Source organism: Pteronotus mesoamericanus, unplaced genomic scaffold (genome assembly GCF_021234165.1).
Source record: "Pteronotus mesoamericanus isolate MK-2021 breed Mesoamerican mustached bat unplaced genomic scaffold, CSHL_Meso_final scaffold_31, whole genome shotgun sequence".
Lineage (NCBI taxonomy): Eukaryota > Metazoa > Chordata > Mammalia > Chiroptera > Mormoopidae > Pteronotus > Pteronotus mesoamericanus.
Window position 1 is genome coordinate 6,328,272 of NW_026555312.1, and position 21,510 is coordinate 6,349,781.

Below are 21,510 nucleotides of genomic sequence, written 5' to 3' on the forward strand. Positions count from 1 at the left end.
CCAGACTCCCTAAAGCTTAAAAGCAGGGGCCAAGAAACGGCTGGCATAGGTCCTGTGTCCCCTCATGAGTATGTAAACTATTATACGCGTGGGGCTTTCAGAACCTCCCTTGAGTGTGAGTGCTCTGGACCAACTCTTCGAGAATGTCACTTCCCATCTGTGTCCTTCGAGGAGACCTACCACTGGGCATCTTCGGGGTGCCGGGTGTCTCCAGCCACAGATCCTTCAGGACATGTCTTGTGACTTCCTGAGCACATACAGAACGTTCCATCTACGTGGCTTTGAGGTGTGGGTTTTTTTTTTATATGCAATTGTTTTAAATAGATCAATTTGAGATTTTAATTTCTTATAAAAATAGTTTCTTACCTCTGTTCATTGACCCAGAATTTGTTCTTTAAGCTAAAAGTGAAAACAAATCATACAATGACTACCACAAGCATGGCAGTGGTGTTAACTTTCCTCCCCAAGCACTCAGGGGGGTGTCCCAGTCCTTGGGGGCATTTTTGCCTTCCTGATATCTAAGCAATATGGAAATGCCCAGCCTAGGAGCCCAGCCAAATACACATGCAGATAAAGGACAGGTGGTTTCCACTGCTGGCTCTTCAAGTCACGTCCCATGTGCTGGGCTTTCTGGGTGGCCCTGTTGTTAGGTCATTTGTCAGACCATCTGGAACCAGGTAATACGGCAACTATCATGCTAGTGTGAAGTCTGCAGCCCTCTCCTCTTCCGCCTGCACAAATAAGGCTCTAGTGACCACGTGCACACTTGGGCAAGTTCTGACTTACTCCAAGCCCAAAACTCAGAGACTGACTTCCTGCCAATCAAGGGTAAAATGACAAGATAGAAGATGACAAGACGTCAACTGTAGACCTGATAGGTCAGGTCCACGAATTATCATTATTCATCAAGGATAAAATCCAAGTTTCCATATCGCAAACTTGCTGCTGAGAACAAAGTTTGGGATGGTTGTTGTTTATCCCAATATTGAATAAATTTTATGCACACTGCATTTATTTTTGGGTTTGGCTGGCATTCTCTATTTTGCTACCTGCCCTCTCAGCAGCTGCTTTCACCACCTGCAGTGTGTTCTAGTTAATTGAGCCCATTTATTTTTTTGTGCATGGCCCTGGTAGGGGAAGCAACTAAAAGTACTACTAAAATTAGACAGTTTGTTTTCTTTTAAAGCCCCAGAGCCCACGAGGCCTGGATTGGGGCTCCCTACGAAGCCCTCTCGGTAGCACGCTCTTGTCAAGCTGCTTACTCTCACAGGGGCTGTGAGCCAGTCCCTCCCCAGCTGGGGCTTGAAGAGAACAGCTGCAGAGCTGAGAGAAATCCACTTAGAGACGAGTTCATGGGCACATTAAAGGGCAGCACTGCAGGTGATAATTTACAGTTAGAGTGAGACAGGCGCAGCTACCCCGGCCAACCTGTGGGCTCGCTTGGATACTGTGCCACTGCCTCTGTCCTATCTTGGTCTCATTTTTTTCCTTTCTGCTTTTTACTTCTTACTTTCCCATCTTGTTTCTTTTTCCTCTACCTTTTCCCCCTTTATTCTTGTTCATCCCTCCCTCCAAACTTTGCCTCTTTCTTAACTAGTTAAAATAGGAGTCTGTGTTATTAGGTAAATTCTGTACTTCTAAATTTTACTCTTAAGAGTACACAGGTTAAACATTAAGACCACTTAATCCAAACACCCCCCCCCCAAAAAAAACCCAGAAACAAAATTAAACTTAAGTTGCATTTTCCTTGCATAGGTCTCAATTGTTTTTTTGTTTTTTTTTTTCTGTAGGATGATGCCCTTAAATTAGAAAAAAGAAAAAAATTCCACTACCCGGATTGTTGATAAATCATGAGAGTGAATTATCTTTTATCCTTAGTTAATAATTTCTACAGGGAGCCAGGATGGAAAGCATGCAGGGCCCCTTCTTACCTGCTTCGTATAAGCGCAGGATACGTTTTCACTAAGAAGTCGGAAATGTTCCGGTCTGTGAGGTCTTGTAGAATTTCAGTGCTGCTCTGTACTCTCTGAGGCAATGAGACATTAGTGTTAATTATGTTGGAATTTAAGGCTTTGCAATTTGTGAAACTGCTTGTTCTTCATCAAAAGTTATTTATGGACTCAGCCGCTGGGAAATGAAGCTACTAAATAAAGCACTGCCATCTCCCTAGTTCCCACATAATTAATACGGGAGTCATTCTTGATCCCTCCCTTTTCTCCAACTCATTGATATGATAGAATGGCTCTAGCACCAAAATAAATCTCCAATACATCTGCATCTCTCTATTTCCACTACGACCACCATAGCCCAAACCTCTACCTACATTTCACCTGGACAGCTACAGAAGCTTCCAAACTGGTCTCCCTGATTCCTCCTTTGGCCCTCCGCAACCCATTCTCCACCCAGCAGCCAGACCAAGCTTCAAAAATGCAAGTCAAGTACCCCAGGCACTTTGCTTACCACACTCCCATAAACACTAAGATCGCCTCCAAATTTATTACCAAGGCTGACACAGCCCAGGGGAGCTGGCCCTGCCTTGCTCTCTGAGCTCACCTGCTACCACTCTCCTCTCCCTCCTCACCTCTCACATGCTCACCTCTCATTCCCAGAGTAGCTCTGCACTTGCCAGTTCCCTGTGCCTGGAATGCTCAACCCGGACACCTCACAGGGCTGGCTTGTCATCATTCAAGCCTCAACCCAAATTTTATTCCTCAGAGAGGTATTTTCTATTTCCAGTCATTCTGTACCATAACACAGTGTCGTGTTATCTTTACATCTTCATCTCCATCTGAAATTTTCTGTCCAATTGATCTGTTTACTTGTTTTTGTCTGTTACATCCTACATAATACAAATTTTATGAGAGCTGGGATTTTCGCTGACTCATTAGCTACTCTGTCCCCAGCACCCAGATCAGTACCTGGCATATAAACAAAACAATGAATTTGTGACATGAGTGAAAGAGTTCAAACAATATCTTACAATTTACAAGTCGTCCTCAAAATACATCCAAGACCAGCTGCTAGTTCATCAAAAGACTTCAGAGAATTCAAAAGAATATGAGTTTGGCCACCAGGTGGCAGTATTACTTTAAAGTGGGGAACATGAGATATTTAGTTACTACTGGTCAGTCGTGAACCTTGTGTGTCAACCAAAGGTAGCTATGGGAATTTTTGGTGGCTTTAAAACAACCATCATCACACACCACTCTTCTCACTTTTATACACTTTTTATCGCTTCCTCCCCCTTTCCCATTTTATTGTACTTCCTTCTTCAATTCTCTTTCTTCAGTTCCTCTCTCTAATGCTAGAAGAATTAGCATCTGCCGAATGCTGTGTGCTGGGCACTGTGTGGAATGCTCTACATACATTACAATAGATTCCTTAATCCTCATATCCTTATGAAATTGTTACTTTACTTTATTGACAGAGAAAGTGAGGTCCAGAAAGGTTAGCTAACTTGCACCAGGTTGTAGAACTTGCAGGTGGTTGACCTCGGATTTGAACCTACATCTATTGGACTCCACTGCCCTCACTCTTTTCACTCCGTCACCCTGCCTCTCAAGCTGAGACTGGCACTCAAGGGAACTGCCAAATTCTCTGGGTGCGATCTAGGCTGGAACAGTTTCTGGTGCCTGGGAAGTTTATGGTAACTTGTTTTCAAAAATTTCTCTTAAATGAAATAGTCCTATAACTGGATGTATTCTAGAAGTCATGGATGGAGCACTCCCTTCTCAGGACCCACTACCATGTAAAGATGCTGGAACAGGTGGGTCCCTACAGGTGAGTGCGTCCTGTGTCCTGTTTTCCAGATGAGGGCAATTTACTACCTAGGAACCAAGCTTACACCCATACCTCTGGCTTAGTTGTGGCTGGATGGGAGAATGTGTCTGAGTGACTATGTGTAAATATGAGAGAGAGAGAGAGAGGGAGAGAGAGAGAGATCCTGTACAGATTTGTAATGTTCAATTTTGCTCTGAGGAAAGACATGAATGATAATGAGGAAATGCAGGAGTGAAAGAAAATCTCAGGAACTGGTTTCCTTGTGTCCAGGACCTTGGCTGTAGTAGCCTGTTAAATTTTTTTCCCCAAGGATCAAGGACAAACCACTGAAAATAAGTTTCTATGAGCTAGACAAGTAGCCTTGATGTTAGGATTCACTTGGGGAAATGAACCTCCACGTAGCCACTCTTGGCCTTCCATCCCTGCCCTTGGCAGGAGCCCACTGTGAGAGCTCTCTGTCCCGATGCTGGATATAGTAGAGTAGAAGCAGCCGGAGGGGTCCTCAGCAAACCCAACAGGAGTAAAGCTTTCTCTTGGGGTACAGAGAATTTGGACAAACTCCCTTAGTTCCTCTTTTGGGATCCCTGCGACGCTGAGGTGGCTGAGTTATGATTCAAGGGGAATATATATTGCTTGAGAAATACAAAGGCTTATGCTTTTAATATATAAAAAAGAGAAAGAAAGGATGCTCATACACAAAACATCATTTACAAGCCAGCAACTATGATTGATGCTGTGGCAAAATTTAGTTGTCCCTCATTACCTGCTCTGCTCTTCTGCCGTGTGCCATACTAATAGACTTTTTTTGTTTAGCGCAAGGCCACCTGGATTAAAGACTGTAGTTCCTAGTCTCCCTTGACTTTCAATTCTGGCCAATGATGTATAAGTGAAAGTGCTGTGCAGTCGCTTCTAGAAGATAGTGTATTTGCACACTTTGCCCTCTCTTTTTATTCATTCCTTCTTCCATTCTGCTGCCTGGAAAGTAGATTCTGCCATCTGGGCCAATGACGTTGAGGCCTATTTACCACGGAGAAGCAAGTAAAACAGAGAGGACAGAGCACCTGCATAAGCTTTTACATGAGAGAGAAACACAGTGTGTCTTATTTTATCCGCTGCTAGTTTAGAGTCATCCTCATTCAGTTCAGTGTAATTCTAAGCAACACAGTTTCCTCACCCGCATTATTTCCTTGACATCTCATATGCTGCTATAAAAAAATCACAGTTACCCCCACTTTATAAGTGAGGAAATCAAGGCTCAGAGAGGCCAAGTAACCAACCCATGGCTTTCCGATGCCAGTGCCTATGCCCTTGACACCGTACCACACTGCCTCCCTGGGGTCCTGTGTTCATCAGCAGATCACTGGAGACAGCCACGTGATGTTCCACTCTGCACAAGTCAGTGGGGGGTGGGGGGACCTGCTACCAACCCAAGACAAAGTGAGACTTCTCTGGTGCCTTCTGCCTCTGGAAGCCCTGGGAGAGGTTTACTGTGATACACTCTAGAGTTCACAACACCCAAGAGAGGATGCTGCTCAGAGCCAAGATACCTGATGTCCCTGCAAAAGACAGGTTGTTGGCGTGTGAGTTTGTGTATGTTAATTACATAGCACATGGCAAGCTTGTTAAATAAGATTGTTAGTAAGTGTGCAAATACATATGCACTTGAAAGGACACTACAACATTGGTTATAATGTTATATAAATTGAAAACTCATAGGTCCCACAATGAGAGATTAGATTAGTTAAATAAAGTAAATCCAAACAGTGGGACGCTGTGCAGGCATTAAAAACAATGACGTAGATGCATATTGACATGGGCGTTGGTTCATATTGAGTGAGAAGAGCAGGTTTCAAGATGGCATTCTGAATATAATCCAGTGGACTGGGTAAAAACCAGGAGTTATTTATTGGTGGTTATTTCCTAGTGATAGAGTTAATTTTTTCTTCTGACATCTGTATTTTCTAATTTTCTATAATGAACATGCATGGCTTGTGTAATTGTTCAATGTTTAAAGGCATTTTTTTTTACTAGGTTGCATAGGAAGTGTTTGGTGGAAAACAGAGCTATAGGTCAGTGACTTCCTCCAAGTGGCTGGACAGGGCCCCGTGGGAATCCCACTGAGAGGGCCCAGGGATCCCCATTTCATCCTGCCCCCAACTGTCAGCTTAAAATGTTACTTGGCCAGAAACTCAGGGGGCACAATGTATCTTCCCCTGTCCCTGGGGTCTCAGGCAGACTCAGGGCCCCTAGTTGCCCATTGAGGCTGGTGGTACCTGAGGGGGCGGGAGCCCCCCTGCACCCTCGGGGCACTCGGGGAGCATGGTGAGCTTCTCCCCGGTGCTGCATCTGCAGGAAGGCGAGGGGTGGTCTGGGGTCCATTTCTGCTTCTGGAACAGGTGGGTGACGTTCGGGGACACGGCGGGAGTCTTCCAGGGGGTTGAGTTGCCACAGGGGTACTCCCTCATGGAAGACAAGAAAATATTTCACAATTGGCTCCACAGTGGATAAAAGTCCCTAGAAGTTAGAAATAGTGCCCAACCTTCTCCTCCTTAGCCTTCCCTCCTTGCCCCCCCGCCCCAGCCACACTCTTTTTTCTGACACTCTTAAAGGCTATTTCTGCCCACGAAAAATCAAGCTTAGGGGTTTTTTTGGTTGGTTTTTTTGTTTGTTTGTTTGTTTTTGATTGACTCAGTGTAGCCGGGGAATAATTATCTAGTTTGCGGACAGTTTTACATCTTTTTTCTCTTCTGGTGGCTCTAGCTGTTGAGAGACAATAAATAGAAGAGGAATTTGATATTAGTCTATTTCGGTCCTTATCAACAGCTCTGAAAAAGACTAAGTGAGAGAAGTAGTTAAAATTATATCGCACTTTTAGGATTCTTGGTGGATTTCAAATGCCCTCTAAAACTCCCTCCTCTAGAATTACAGCAATAATTGAAAGTTGGCCACATACATAATTAATGCCATTCATCGTCCAGTTACACAACTGACAATCCCTGTCTCCCTCCTTCCCTTGCTCAGGTTCCTTTCAAGCAGCTTGTGGAAAGCATAAGTCAACGTAGTATGGAACTTTTGATATTGGGAATTATAGAAATAAAGAGCTGTCCAACAATGCAGGGGCTTCCCGAGGAGCAGTGAAGGCCTCTGTGTGCAGGTGCGGAAGGAGAAGCGGGGTGAGAGCGGGTCATGCGTGGCCGTGGGCGTGGAGTGCAGAGCAGGGTTGAGGCGGGGCCTATCCCAGCCCACCGTCTCAGCGCCCTGTCACCTGGACCTCCCAGGGCAGCTGTTGGTGTTGGGGCAGGGGTGCGCAGGGACTTACGGAAGCCACTCTTCCTTTAGGCAGCGGTTGCCAAAGCCTGGCTTGTTCAGGAGGACGTCTGCAAGTGCTGCAAGCCGCTCACTGCCCGGCCGGTCCATGCTAAACAACATGAGGGGGCTCACTCAATGGACACCTGACTGGGCAGAGGGACAAGGCAGCCAACACGCAACTCAGCAAATGTTTTACTGAGTGGCTACTATATGCCAGACATGTGCACAGGGCACAGAATGCTGTGTTGGGGTGGCAGTAGGTTTTCTGGGAGGAGGGTAGCCCCCCCAAACATACCAGTAATCTGAGGGCATATCATGTCTACTCTCCCCAAGGTGAAGCTTCAGCCACCCACCTCACCTTTGCTTTCTCTTTCCTTACTCCTGGCTGTCCTGGTTGTCCACTTGGGATCCCTCTTCCCAAGTGGCAGGTAACTTAATTTCCTTTCTGATGGCAGCCCAAGGATCCTACCACATTGGTGATTATCCCAGGGAGGGAGGGCGCTGAGGGCCCCATCAAGCAGCATGTGACCCAGGAGCCCCACACCCCATGGAGGCAAATGATGACCTCTGGGGATGAGCCTACGCACCTGAAGAAGGTGTACTGCTGCCCATACATCCAGGGGTGAAGGGTCAAAGCAGGATATTCACCAAAAGAAGGGACGACAGTAGAAAGCATCAGAGCCAAAAACACAAAAGTGGCTGGGAGCACGATCTGTGGGAAAATACGCACGGCAACGTGGACTGTGGGTTGTGGAATGCAAAAGACACACACACACACACATACACACGCACACACATGCACATGGAAGCACACACTCACACACCCACACATGTCCATTCTTTTAAATATTTATCCTGAAGTTACATAACATTATATCGCACTTTTAGGATTCTTGGTGGATTTCAAATGCCCTCTAAAACTCCCTTCTCTATAGTTACAGCAATAATTGAAAGTTGGCCACATACATAATTAATGCCATTCATCGTCCAATTACACAACTGACAATCCCTATCTCCCTCCTTCCCTTGCTCAGGTTCCTTTCAAGCAGCTTGTGGAAAGCATAAGTCAACGTAGTATGGAACTTTTGATATTGGGAATTATAGAAATAAAGAGCTGTCCAACAATGCAGGGGCTTCCCGAGGAGCAGTGAAGGCCTCTGTGTGCAGGTGCGAAAGGAGAAGTGGGGTGAGAGCGGGTCATGAGTGGCCGTGGGCGTGGAGTGCAGAGCAGGGTTGAGGCGGGGCCTATCCCAGCCCACCAGCTCAACTGGGCCCCGGTGGGGGGTCAGGTTTCTGGGGAACATTACGGGCAGCATGTGCAAAGGCAAGACACATAGGAGAAAAGAGAATGTTTTGGTAACCAGTGAAGAACGGCTGAAGTAGGCCAACACGGAACACTGAGATAGGCCAGTGTTCAGCCAGAGGTGAACCAGAGTTCCTTTTTCTGAATAAAAAGCATACAAAAAAAAAATGAGGACAATGACTTTGATATGTCGGGTCATTGCAAAAATGAAGAACAACATGACTTTACCCTTTATCATAAACATAATAACAATATTGACACACTCACTATTATTTTGTTTTCTCTGCTTAGTGAGGTTGAATACTTACAGAGAAGCTCTGTGTTAACTAAGAATTAAAATACAGTTTGGCAAGGAGGAAACACAGCCAACAGAACCTAAAGGGGTGCTTACCGCTGCTTCCGAACCCCTGTGCACAGAAGGCCTGGCCGAGGCTGGAGAGGCCAGCAGAGGGCGGGCAGGCCCTGGCCAGGAGCCACAGAGCACAGCACAGGCCCACAGTGTTACCTGGGCCAGGAGGTCCTTGTGGCTGCGGGTGGAGTTGTGGAATCGCTTGACCAGCAGCGCCTGCACCTGCTGGATGATGAGCCGCGCTCCCATGTTGAGCCGGCTGCCCTGCTCCCCTGGCTCCGGGCACGGCCGGCCCTCAGCAGAAGCCAGCTTCTCAGAGCTGCTGTGCGAGCCCTGGGGAGTCTGTATGACCTCCTTGCTAGGACCCACGCAAGGGTGTCGCAGGCTGATGGTTTCTCTTCTTTGCTGAGTGCTGCCTGAGAATGAGTGAATAATTTAGAAAAACACCCACAGAGCCTGGATCTCATATTCTATTTTTTTCTTATTGCATTAGATTTCCCTTCATTTAAATCAAGAACAAAACATCAAGCTACATAGGTTAATACACTTTTAAAAATTCTACTGTTTAGTGTAAAGCATTTATAGATGGAATAACCTGAAATCACTTAAGTATTCTCTATAATAGTTAAAAGGAACAAGATAGATCTAAATGCATTGAGAGAAGTGAAAAACATATAACTAAGTGGCAGAACAATATGTATAATAAGATCATATTTATATTAGAGAGCACATACATCATGTACAAAGAAAAACTACATTTCCGATACACACACACACACACGTATAACGGCCACGCTTGGAAGGACTGCCCAGCGACTGTTGACAGCGGTTACCAGGGCGGGCAGGGCTGGGTGAGGGGGGAGGGTGACGCGGGAAGGGTGATTTCAGCCCTTTTTTGTATTATTTGATTTTTTTTAACAAAAAATATCTTCATGTATAACCTGTGTATTTAAAAATATAAAAGGCAGAGATGACTTGGTTCTTTCTAAATTCTTAGAGGCCACGGAAGTGGTAGAAAGACTAATGAACTAAGAATTCAGAGGCCTGGATTGAAGCGCGACTCTTACTAGGTAAATTTGGCTAAACAGCTCAACCTGCCTGAATTTGAGTTTTCTCTTCTGTAAAGTGAAAATCAGAACATTTACAGGGCTGTTGTGAAGGTCAAATGAACTAACGCATATGAATGTGCTTTATAAACTATTGCCAATTATCAGTTACATTGAGGCTATAGTTTATCGTCATTGTTTAATTTCATTTGCAGAACGTGTTGTTAGACATAAAGGGAGAGCCCAGAGGGCCTCTGGTTGGTCCCCAGCGGCTTTCTTAACTTTCCTAACGTACCCCAGGATGAGGACGGTCACAAAGGTCATCTTGTCAGCTAGCATTCTCAGGCACCTGCAGTGCCCCAGGTGGGGCTACTCAGGGAGGAAAGAACTTTCCCAAGCTCATTGACTTCGGGGTGCCGGAGTCCTAGTTCTCCAGTCTCTTTTCTCCTGATTTGGATTCAGATTTGGTATGTTCTGTGGCCAGCCTCTGTTTGGACGCCTGCTGCCTCTCTGCATGTCTACACTTGATACCGGTCCAGGCCGGAGCCCACTGGGCCAGCTGGAGCCAAATCCATAATTAGAATCCCAGTTTGTCCCTAGCTCTGCTGCCCTCTAGTGGTAACTGGCTATGAGCCACCCCCTTCAGAAGTGGCAATGACCTTGGTACCATGCAAGGAAGGTGTGACTCCAATAGACACCTACTGCTTCCTTTAGACTTTTCAGACTAGCTCTGAAAGTGTCCTCTAAAACTGAGCCAACCCAAAACAAAGGATATTTAATCATCTGGAAAATGGGAGGCAGTAAGAGTGTGACCTTGAGGGTCCTAGATTTGAAAGCTAAAACCCGAAAACAAGACTCAGAATCCTGTGTGACTTTAGGCAAGTCATTCAATCTGTGTGAGCTCAGGTTCCCCCAGATAGGCTAATCCCCGCCTTACCCATCTCATGAGACTATAATGGCAGTTAAACAAAACAATGGGTGTGAAGTGCTTTCTGAAGTGCAGAGGGCTACACACGTTTGAGGTAAGCGATGATTTTTAAATGTTGAGATTACGGTGTTGCTAAATCTTAATCTGAACTTGCATACTGTGTTAAGACTTGGCAGGTATTGACTCATTTAATTCTCTCAACAACGTTAAAAGGTTGATAGTATTATTATTCCTATTTTGCAGATGAGGAAACTGAATTATAAAGAGGCTAAGTGTTTATACGAAACCATTCACTGAGCAAATTGTGGAGCTCAGGTTTGAGCTCCTTCTAAAGGCTACACTCTTAACCTTTATCCTTGACTATCTCTTTGGGACATTCCATTCTATGCCCAGGCTGACCAGTCTTTTGATGTGTAATTTATTCTTTTGAGAAGGCCTAATTACTAACTTATTCTCTGCAGGTAAAAGACCCCAACTCAGGATCCAGCATAGCTTCTGCTATGAATTAGCATACTTTCATTCTGGTCTTGGTTAATGGAAGTCTTTGACTTTGGCTGAGCTAAGAAAATTCCATTTTTGTGTCTGCAAAGCTGGAAGAAAACCTGCAGCCCTCTGGTGAGCTGCTCCCACCCCCTCCAGAGGCCAACCCTCCACTCCCCAGTTGGTCAGGGTGCCCACCTCCTCTGGCCACCACATGACCTACCTGAGCCATGGAGCGCGTTTGGGTTGGAAATTTTGACCGCTGGAAATTCTGGGCATAGCTGATAAGTAAACGTCTGGGATCACTTACAAAGCAAGGTGAAAACTATATTACCTAAGAACTAGCACCAGAAAGCCCATAGTGGGGAAACAGTTTTTGTGTAGGGAAAATACCATGATACGCTATGTTGCAGAGGAGGAGGTAAACAGTGGCAGGGGCCCTAAGCAGCAAAGGAGAATTGCTACACAGCTTTGCAGGAGAGAGGAAAATGAAGGGGAGAGAGGAGCCAGGGGAAAGGCTTTATCATTATGGGTGGGAGCCTTATTGTTCTTTGTTCTATCAAAAGTAGCCTGTGTAGTGTGGCAGGTAACCCCCTCTTGCACGTTCACCTCCCCACCCCACAGCCTCCACAGTGATGTCTACTGCACTCATGAATGCTTTGTGATGTTCAGGCGTTTTGGTAGAAACCATGGAAGGGGCTAGATGCTACGGAGGCCCACATATACAAAAGAGAGGCACCCAGAATTTACAGGAATTATGGTCCTCGCAGTTTCAAATCTCCACAGGGTGTTACATGAGGGTTCAGAATAACATTATCTTGGTCTCAAAGGGGCCAGGGGATCCTAGCCAGCATCTGGGATGTGTTTACTGTCTCCAGTACCACTAAGGACTCTGCAGGCTGTCACTCATGCAGACACGGGCTGATCAGAGGCCTGGCAGAGATAAGAGGAGGAGGTGAGGACGGTGCCTTGGCAGGAACAAGAGATCTGGGAGGGGGAGGAGGGGCTCAGGTCCAGGGCGACCACTGGCCTGATTCATCCAGCATGGCCACCCAGACCTAACTCCATTTGTCCTTTCTCTGTCCTTCAAAGGAACCAAGAATGCAAAATGTGTGTTATTTGGATGTCAGAGAAATACTATGGATGAATGTTTGCCTGCTTTGGAGTTTCATGACTTTTTTCCTTAGATTTTTAAGATAGAGTTTAAGGGAGGGGTGCAGTGAGGGGGAAAAGCTGCAAACTTCAGCACCATACCAGAGAACAGAGGTCCTGAATCAGAGCCTTCTGTGACCTTCAGAAATACCTGTTGAGAAGAAAAAGAGAGAGAATTTGGTTTAGACATTCCTACTCTCAGACAAATCTAAGCCAAGATCAATATTTTAAAACTGTTTATTGATTGTAGAGAGAGCGGGGAAGGGAGCGAGAGAAATGCCAGTTTATTGTTTCACTTATTTACACATTCATTGGTTGCTTTTTTTTAAAAAAAAAAAGATTTTATTTATTTATTTTTAAGGAGAGGAGAAGGGAGAGAGAGAAAAACATCAATACATGGTTGCCTCTCACATGCCCCCTACTGGGGACGTGGCTCACAGCCCAGGCACATGCCCTGACTGGGAATTGAACCGGTGGTCCTTTAGTTTGCAGGCCAGCACTCAATCCACTGACCCACACCAGCCAGGGCCATTGGTTTTTTCTTTTATGTGCCCTGACCTGGTATTGAACCCACAACCTTGACATTTCAGGATGACACTCTAACCAACTGAACCTGCAGCCAAGGCTTAAGCCAAGATCAATTTTGTTGGGTATTGCTTCATAATGAGAAGAAAATACATTATGACTCTTTGCCTAAGAACACAGTTTTCTATACACACAAAGATGTATGCACATGGTGACCACAGTTATGTAAAATTCGTGTGCATATGGACACAGGCAAGAGGAAGTATGCCAAAAATGAAGAAAGTTGCTATGCTTGAATGGGGATATATGGCTTTTTCCATGTACAGAATTTCCCTCTAATGTGAGACTTTTGCATGTCTTCTGGTGTCAGTGACCCCTGCCTTACCTCTTCCAGGGGAGTGTCAGAAATTCCAAAACTACTGAGTCCCAGGTCAGCCAGCGTCTCCTCCAGCTCTCTGAAAAGGCTGGCATATGCCCTCTGCTTGAAGTTCTTATTTGGAAGAAGGAAGATCAGTTCTTGACCAATGCATTCCACCAGCTTTGCCTCTGGAACATGGTGGCGAACTACATCCATCAGCTCATTCACATCTCCTAGGGCAAGAAAAAAATACCAAGGGCAACTGTTTTCCAGAACCTGGAAAACTGTGACTGTGCCCAGGTCCTCACTTTGTTCCCATTTAAGGGTCATTTTGTTCTTCAGGAGTGACTTTTAAAGGAGTAACATTCTTTGATGTCTGTTTTTAGCTTTGTTGGCCTCATGATGGGACTAAGTGGGAGAGAGAGGCAGGAAAATGTGCCCCCACTAACCAACTCTGCAACCTTGAGAGGTCATGTAATGCCCTTGAATTTTCTCCTTTGTTCAATCGAATGTTCTGTCCCTTACAAGTTATGTAACATTGGGCAGCTCATATCCTAGTTTTTTCATCTGTGCAAAGAGTAAAATAATGGCATCAAAGTAATTGTTATTTGTGAGGATTGGATAAGTTAATTAATATGTGTGTGTGTGTGTATATATATATATATATATATATATATATATATGAAACCTAGAACGATGTGCTTGGTGAGCAGATGAATCTTAGTTGTTATTGTTATCGTGAACATCATCTCAAGTAAGAAAGCACTTGTCATTATTGTGCCCATTATTTTATTTTATTTTGTTTAATTTAATTTAATTTTTTTTATTTTGTTCCTAACCCAAGATGTGCTTACCAATTTTTGAGAGAGGGACAGGGAAGGAGTGAGGGTGGAGAGAAACATCGATGTGAGAGAAATACCATATGCGTCCTGACCAGGGATCAAACCCACAACCCAGGCATATGCCCTGACTAGGAATCAAACCTGTGACTTTTTGGTTTTGGGGACGATGTTCCGATTAACTGAACTATACCAGCCAGGGCTGTTGCTCATTCTTATTCACTGCAAGTCTGAGTGTTACGTCAAAGTTGCTCTCATTTTCCTGGTCTAGCCCAAGCTCTAGGGGACTTGCTCAAGACACATACCTAGACATGGTAGCTAGGCTGGGTGAGAACACCCCTTCCCAAATCACCCACCCATGCTAGTCTAAGTTTTTGGAGGACTGTGCCAGTTCTCTTGGAATGGCACCTGCCTCCTCAAACAAACAAAACATAATACCCAGCTCACAGCAAATGCAGAGGGGGCTGAGAAGCTGTGGAGACAGACCAGGGGGATGGGACGCGGGGTGCATGGGGACATGTCCAGTATCAAGCATTGGCCTGATATCCTCATGCAATCGGAATTGAGGTTTATGCACAAACATGTGCCCCTTTAAAATTAAAAATCTAACTTTATAAAGTTTAACGCACTTTTCTGAAGCCGTCTCCTAGCCCATCATCTTGAAAGGCAGTTCAAAAAGGCAAAGGAATTCGGGGACTCAGAAGCCAGCCCCCATGCACTTCCACAAGCAGTCCTCTCAGGTCAGGGCACCCAGTGTGCTCTTTTCTTTTTTTGCTTTAGAAACGACCCACATTGAGAGATTTCATGGCTTTCAACCCGACCCCTTCTGCCTAGCGGGACCGAGCAGCTTGTTTTATGTCAAACCTGCAAGTCGGACTCAAATTGTCTTTGGTTCAGGGATGACTTCATGCAGAGGCTGGAGGGCTCCTCTTATGAGGAAGCAGCGCTGCCCTAACAGCTCTCTAGAGGTCACGGTCATTGTTCTCTTAGGAAGGAAATCCAACCTGAAGCTGCTGGATTCCCAGGAATTGTGTCTCCGATGTGTGTGTGTCAGCCTTTCCAGAGGTGGTCCTTCGGGCGGCAGGGAGGCCTGGGAGTGAGAGTGTGGTGCCTGGCGTGCGTGAGGGGAAAGCCTCCGAGGAGTGAACTGGGCATAAGTACCTACTGAGCTTCTCACCACTCACAGCATCCCTATTCCAGTAAAAGAAAATGGTTCTTTATTTAGAAATCAAGGAATATTTTTTAGAAAATCTCCCAGGTAGCGGGCTCTCTTTCCAATGTGATTTTGGTGCACCGCAGTAATTAGTATTCATTCAAAAATTATCATTTTTTTGACCAAGATTCCTCCTGGGAGGGAACCTCAGAAAACAGGAGGAATCCACAGCAAAGCCGGCAAGAAACAGACAGATGATTGTCAACCTAAAAGGATGTGTCATGTTAGCCACAAGTTCTGTCAGTGCAAAGAGTGGGCGAGAGAGTAAATATGAGGAAACTCTGGGCATTTTCCCATACATTTTAAGCTTAGTACAGAAGTATTATCTGGTTTTCTAATTTCACCAGATGTTACTTATAAATTCCTCAGATGTAGAAAAAAAATTGTGGTAAATAAGAACTTCGTTTTTTCTTTGATGAGCAGATACTTCCTCTCTTCATTAACCTAGGTCTGTTTTGCTCTTATTTAGGGATACGGGGTATATGAGATTCCATTTGCAAAGACACCCCAGAGGAGGGATGGGAGATGGGCATTAATGGAGAAGTGGAAAGAGTTGTTGGCAAACACTCTGGGTTTCTAAGATCAGATCCTGTGGGGTGAGTGCTTCTGCAGTGACAACCTTTTTTCTGCATCACCCTTGAGGTGGGGGCACCTCTTATGAGGCTAATTGCACTTTAATCCAAGGGACAATTGCTGGAAAATTGGTAAGTTGAGGAAAAAGTTAGGGGTATAATAGGGATGTGCAATTTTCCACAGACATGGCATCTACACAGTGCAATCTGACTCTGGGTAAGTTCATTAGGAGAGGTGCGTGTCACTGTGGTTCCACCAGAGGGCTCCACTGCCACCTTTAGAAGCCCAGTTCTCCAGGCACTCAGGCAAGCGGCCTGGAGCCAGGGCAGGAGGACCCGAGGAATGGAGGCTTGGTTACCACCCCCCCCTCCCCGGCGCAGAGTAAACAAAGACTGATTCCTCACTAAAGGGAAAGGATCCCCAGGAGCATGAGTCTTAAAATCCCTTTGGGAATGGAGGAAGAGAAAGACGCTCAAAGAAAAAATTAAGCAATTGCATGCCATGGACTTGAGAAGTACACCAAGTTTTCTCATCACTCCCATTAAAATGCATGACAGCAGGCGACACACCCAACAATACCGAGACACGATCACCAGACAAGAACCGAGATATGGCCTCCCGCAGTCCTCACCGTCCAAGACTTGTTCTGCAGTTATCTCATCTACATGGGCTGGACACCTGATGGAGAAACCCTTAGACGCACAGCGGCAGGTCCCCTACAACAGAGGGACACCAGTCACTTCAGTGATAGCATCTCCCTTATGTTGATTGTTGTCACCACCGTGCCTTATTTCTCACCACCAAGTGCGGTCAACACATTTTTCTTCACAGTTTTAACTATTACTTCATCTGAGCATTTTGAAGGTGTGGTTCTTTGATTTTATCCTGTGACTCAGGCACAGGGAGTAAGCAGAACCTCAAAGGATCCCTTGGCTTGTCATTACTTACGTGATAGCTGTAGGGCTGCCTGTGCAAGATATTCTGCTCCTCCCTCCCCCAGGATGCATGCTGGGCTCTGAAAATATACGCAGGACAGGAAAACCCAGGGGCAGCCGGACATTTAAACTGCAGGGGCTAGAGGTATCAATGATGCTACAATATAGAAAGCGTGACAACCTGAATGTTGGTCATAATACCTTATCTCATTTATCTTCACCGTATCCCTAAGAAGCAGAATCAGAGATTATTTGTTTCATTTTCTGTGTGCAAAAACCCCAGCAATGACGAGGAATTAAGTCATTTGCCTGGGATGACACAATCAGTCCACCTGCAGCCCAGACCCGAACCTGGGTTTCCTGACATGCTGAGGGGGTCTCTGCTGGGTGGTATTTTTTTGGCTTCGCCATTTTTAGGTTATAGTTCCCCAGGAAGCCTTGTCTTAGCTTTTGTTTATAAGGGGAATTAGGGCTTAATTAGGGAACATAAATGTTGGAATGAAAAATAGGAAGCTTAAACAACTACTCTCCTTGAAATGGTATAACCTTGCAGAATAAGACGTAACTGGTGTGTTGCACCACACAACACATGCGGTCTAGAATTCGGAGGTAAAAAGGCTCTCAGGTCACATATGCATAGCTTATAGACACGGACGACAGTGTGGCGATGGCCAGAGGAAACGGGTGGGGGCTGGGTGGAGGTGGGCAAAGAACAGGGCATGGGGACACCTGTAATAATGTCAACAATAACAATAAAGAAAAAAACAACTAGTTGTTTTGTTTAGGGTAAAGCATCTCTGTCGGAAGATTCAGAATGTCAGTTCATCAAAGCCTACACATGGCCCCAGAAACAAAGAGGACCATTCTGATGGCCAGAGCCTGACTTGGGTAGAAATGTCCAGAAGGGCAGCACCACGCCGTGATCCCCGCTCCCCCAGGACAGGCCCTGTCCCCGGGCAGACACCCACCTCACAGCCTGTTCTCTGGCTCTGGGTGTTTTTCATCTTGCGCACCAAGGTTAAGTAGAAGCCGGTGCCAAAGCAGTTCTTCAGGAAGAGAGGGGTGCCGGCGCAGTAGAGCCTTCCCTGGGAAATGATGGCGATGCGGTCCCCAAGGAGGTCGGCCTCATCCATGTGGTGCGTGGACAGGATGATGGTCCTGCCTGCAAGGGCAGGGGGCAGGGGACTCACCAGGCAGGCCTGCGTCGGTCTGGACAGGAGAGGGTGTACAGCAGCCTCCCCATTACATGGGTTCAGAAACCAGGAGTTAATAAATAAAAACAAGCATTCTGCAGCCAAGTCCAGAGTACTGGAATAATAGTGACAATAGTTAACATTGTATAGCATCCTGCATATCGTATGTGGGGCACATTCATTATGTCAGTCAATGTCAACTGAGCTCTGTACCCATAGCGTCTGGATCATTAAGCACTACATTTGTAACCTTTGCAAAGCACACACGAACACACATACAGTCTTTTACACTAGCTGGAAATGTCATTTTATTAAAAAGGTAATAAGGATTCCAGGATGGCAAATTGACCACAGGCTTAAATGACACCGTCACTTTTATGGGCACTCAGCTTTGCTGTCGCTTCTGGGTCTGCACCTGCTGGTTGGAAAGTACTAGGATAGAGATGGAATGTCCCATTTTGACACATTTCCACCTGCAGCAGTCTTCTGGAGCACTGAATACTGGCATGTCACCTTCATACCTGGTCCTGAAAGGCAACCATTCAATAACTATGGAGCTTCTGGGAATACTTGAAGGTGACTTGGGTCCCCTTAGTCACGGGAATTTCACCTACAGCTGCACCCATTTTTTGAGACAGAAGGGTTGAGAGAATTTTCTAGAATATTTTGGAATGTAGGTTGTTCCGTTAGTGAGTCCCTGCTTATATTTGTAAAACTCTCAGGAAGCTTCCACTGGAACTTGGATTCATCCAAGTCACTGGTAAGGCCCCCGTCTGAGTGTAGTTATGGCAGTTGCTATACACTCAGTTGCAGAATGAAAGGTGTGAGGGAGGAGGGGCCAGGGAGGAAGCTTTAGTGAGTGCACAGGGCACTGAGCAGTGGCCATTACCTGAGCGATACTTCAGGAGCAGGTCCCAGATTGAGCGTCTTGAGTAGGGGTCCACCCCAGAGGTGGGCTCATCTAGAACGACCACCTTGGCCGCTCCCACGAAGGCAATGGCAACGGATAGCTTCCTCTGCATGCCACCTGGAGGGACGAGGTGGGGCAGGGGGGTCTCAGGGGCTGCGTAGGACAAGGTGAGGAAGGCCCAGGGCTGGTGGCATAAGGTGGGGGGTACCTCAGCTCTGGCAGTGGTTTGATGCTGCCTCCTTAGGGGTTTATACAACATTCAAATTGGGGCTGTACAGGCCTCTTTAAATGCAGAAAAGGCAACCTCTGCCTCTTAGGATTAGATCTTTTGAAGGCTGTTCTCAAATTTTAGTTCAAACCCATAAACATCAGAACAAATACAACCCAGGCTGCTCTGTTCCATGTGGAAAATGATCCAGAGGGTGCTACTCTTCGATGCTCAGAATAGCTTTATTGAAGGGTTCCAGCTGTTAGGGCGGCTCCTGCTATAAGCCTAAGACCACACACACACACACACACACACACACACACCCTATGCGCTGGGAAACAATGGGTATCTGTAGACCTGTCTTTTTCCAACACCAAGCACCTGACAGATCCTGAGCTTCTTCATTCCTCTTGTGGTGGAGGCCTGTGTCCTCAAGCATGGCCTCCATCTCTAGCTGGGCCTCATCCCAGGGCCTCCCCTTCAGCTGGGCGTAGAACAGGATGTGCTCAGCTACTGTGAGGCTGTGGGGGCAGGGACAAGAAAGACGACGGGCTCAGCAACTTCAGCTGCAGCAATTTAACTTACAGAAATAGCTAAGGACAGGCACGGACATTTAGGAATCAGGATGTTTGTCATCGTGTTGTTTATAATATCAAAACAAAACAAAAAGCAGACCCTGCTAAATATATCTAGTAAGAAGGGACAGCTTAAATAGTACCTCGATACAATGGTATAGTATATAAACATTAAAACGTATTTTATAGAAGAATATGTAATGACATGAAAAGATGTTCATGATATCTTAGATGAAGAGAAAGAAATCACATTTTTTTAAAACAAAATGGTAGTTTACAAAATTGAATGCAGAGTTTTATAATTCTCCTTTATAATTTTAAAGTATACATGAATATCTATACATGCACAGGAGAAAGTTCTGGACAACTATATACCAAGGTGTTATCAGTGGTTATCTTTGGGTGGTGAAATTATAGTTGCCTTTTATTTTCTCCTTTTAATCTACATTGCCTTCTTTCCTTTCTACAATGACTATATATAACTCTGTAGATAAGAAATAAAAGTTTGGGGGAAAAAAGCAACTGAAAAGTCTCATGAAAAGTCTGCTTTTAGCACCTGGTTTAAGAGGGAGAAGGGAACACTGGTGTCCCCCTTTGGTAGAGGGAGGACCTCAGGGCTGACCAAGAGGCCCCGGACAAGCCACCCGAGTCACTCTTACGAGGGAGGGACCTCAGCTCTGAGCACCACAGGGACACCTGAGGGACACCACTCATTGCACGCAAGACAAAGGACTTTGAACTCGGGGAAACCTACCAAAGGTGCTGCCTCCTACCTCCAGAGCTGGCATCCCGGAGCTGGGCTCCAGAGAACATGTGTGTTGGGGGCAGGGCAAGAAGAAGACAGGGGGAGGGTCTGAATGCCTGTCCTACTTACTGGTGGAACAGGACGTTGTGCTGGGGACACATGCCAAGGCTCTGCCGGACTGCGTCCAGGCTGGTTTCAATGTCCTTTCCTCCAATGAGCACAGTCCCTGATGTTGGCGGCAACAGACCCGTCAGGATGGACCTGCCGAACAGAGAGTCGGTGGCAGAAAGGATGGCCTGTAGCAGTGCCTTGGGACGGCAGCCCCACCCCACAGCAGGTGAGGGCTCTCGCCATGATTTCTGTCCGTGGCTCTCGGTTGACCCCCAACCATTCTTAGCGTGGGGACCAGCAGTTTCCCATACCGGGCTGAGCACCAAGGTGTATGTCCAGGCCCCAGTGCTGTGACCACATCTCCCTTCCTCCTCTGCTCCTACTTATTTCCTAGTGCTCCCAAGCAGACACTGATGGGCCTCCAGGATTCCCGGCTGTGGAAGAGTCACTTACAACTGAAGGTCCCTCCCCAACGCAGCCATCATACTCCCGGTGCCCTAGGGGCTCCACGAAGGTGCTCAGTGCACGGGTCAATGCTTTGCCTGATGTCACCATGACAAAGCACAGAGGAAAGGTCTGAATCAGGAGCCCAGGCAGTCAATTTGCATTTGTTGATTAATTGATTCAAGCCAGGCATGGGAATTACCACCAACCATATCGTCTTCGGATTGAAAACATCAAGAGCCCAATAGCAATGTTAGTCATATTGGGAAAATGAGAAATTACATCCACCTCCTGAAGGTGTGAGGATTAAATGAGTTAATGCCCATAAAGCACTTAGAAGAGTGCCAATATAAAGTAAAACTCAACAATATTATTTTTATTAAACATTGTATCTCAACCCCCAGGGGAAGTCGCATTCCAGCAGTCGATGAAGTAATGTGTTGGCTGTGAGAGGCGCTGGGGTCCTGGGCGGAGGGCTCTGACCGCATTAGTTAGCACAGAGAGCAGTCAGAGGGCTCTCACGCCGCCCCACCC

General features: G+C 46.1%; 1 protein-coding gene across 1 annotated transcript in view; it reads right to left on the reverse strand.

Moving 5' to 3' along the window:
* ABCA4 (ATP binding cassette subfamily A member 4) overlaps positions 1-21,510 on the reverse strand; it is a 125,817-nt gene that overhangs the window by 25,764 nt on the left and 78,543 nt on the right. Inside the window, exons 20-32 of the mRNA XM_054592061.1 lie at positions 20,551-20,682; positions 19,483-19,622; positions 18,873-19,010; positions 17,759-17,952; positions 16,487-16,571; positions 13,258-13,463; positions 12,450-12,498; positions 8,898-9,157; positions 7,677-7,801; positions 7,100-7,198; positions 6,054-6,240; positions 1,932-2,026; positions 367-399 (exon numbers count right to left, since the gene is read on the reverse strand). Coding sequence (XP_054448036.1) covers positions 367-399; positions 1,932-2,026; positions 6,054-6,240; positions 7,100-7,198; positions 7,677-7,801; positions 8,898-9,157; positions 12,450-12,498; positions 13,258-13,463; positions 16,487-16,571; positions 17,759-17,952; positions 18,873-19,010; positions 19,483-19,622; positions 20,551-20,682 — 1,743 coding nt within the window. The remainder of the gene's footprint in view (positions 1-366; positions 400-1,931; positions 2,027-6,053; positions 6,241-7,099; positions 7,199-7,676; positions 7,802-8,897; positions 9,158-12,449; positions 12,499-13,257; positions 13,464-16,486; positions 16,572-17,758; positions 17,953-18,872; positions 19,011-19,482; positions 19,623-20,550; positions 20,683-21,510) is intronic.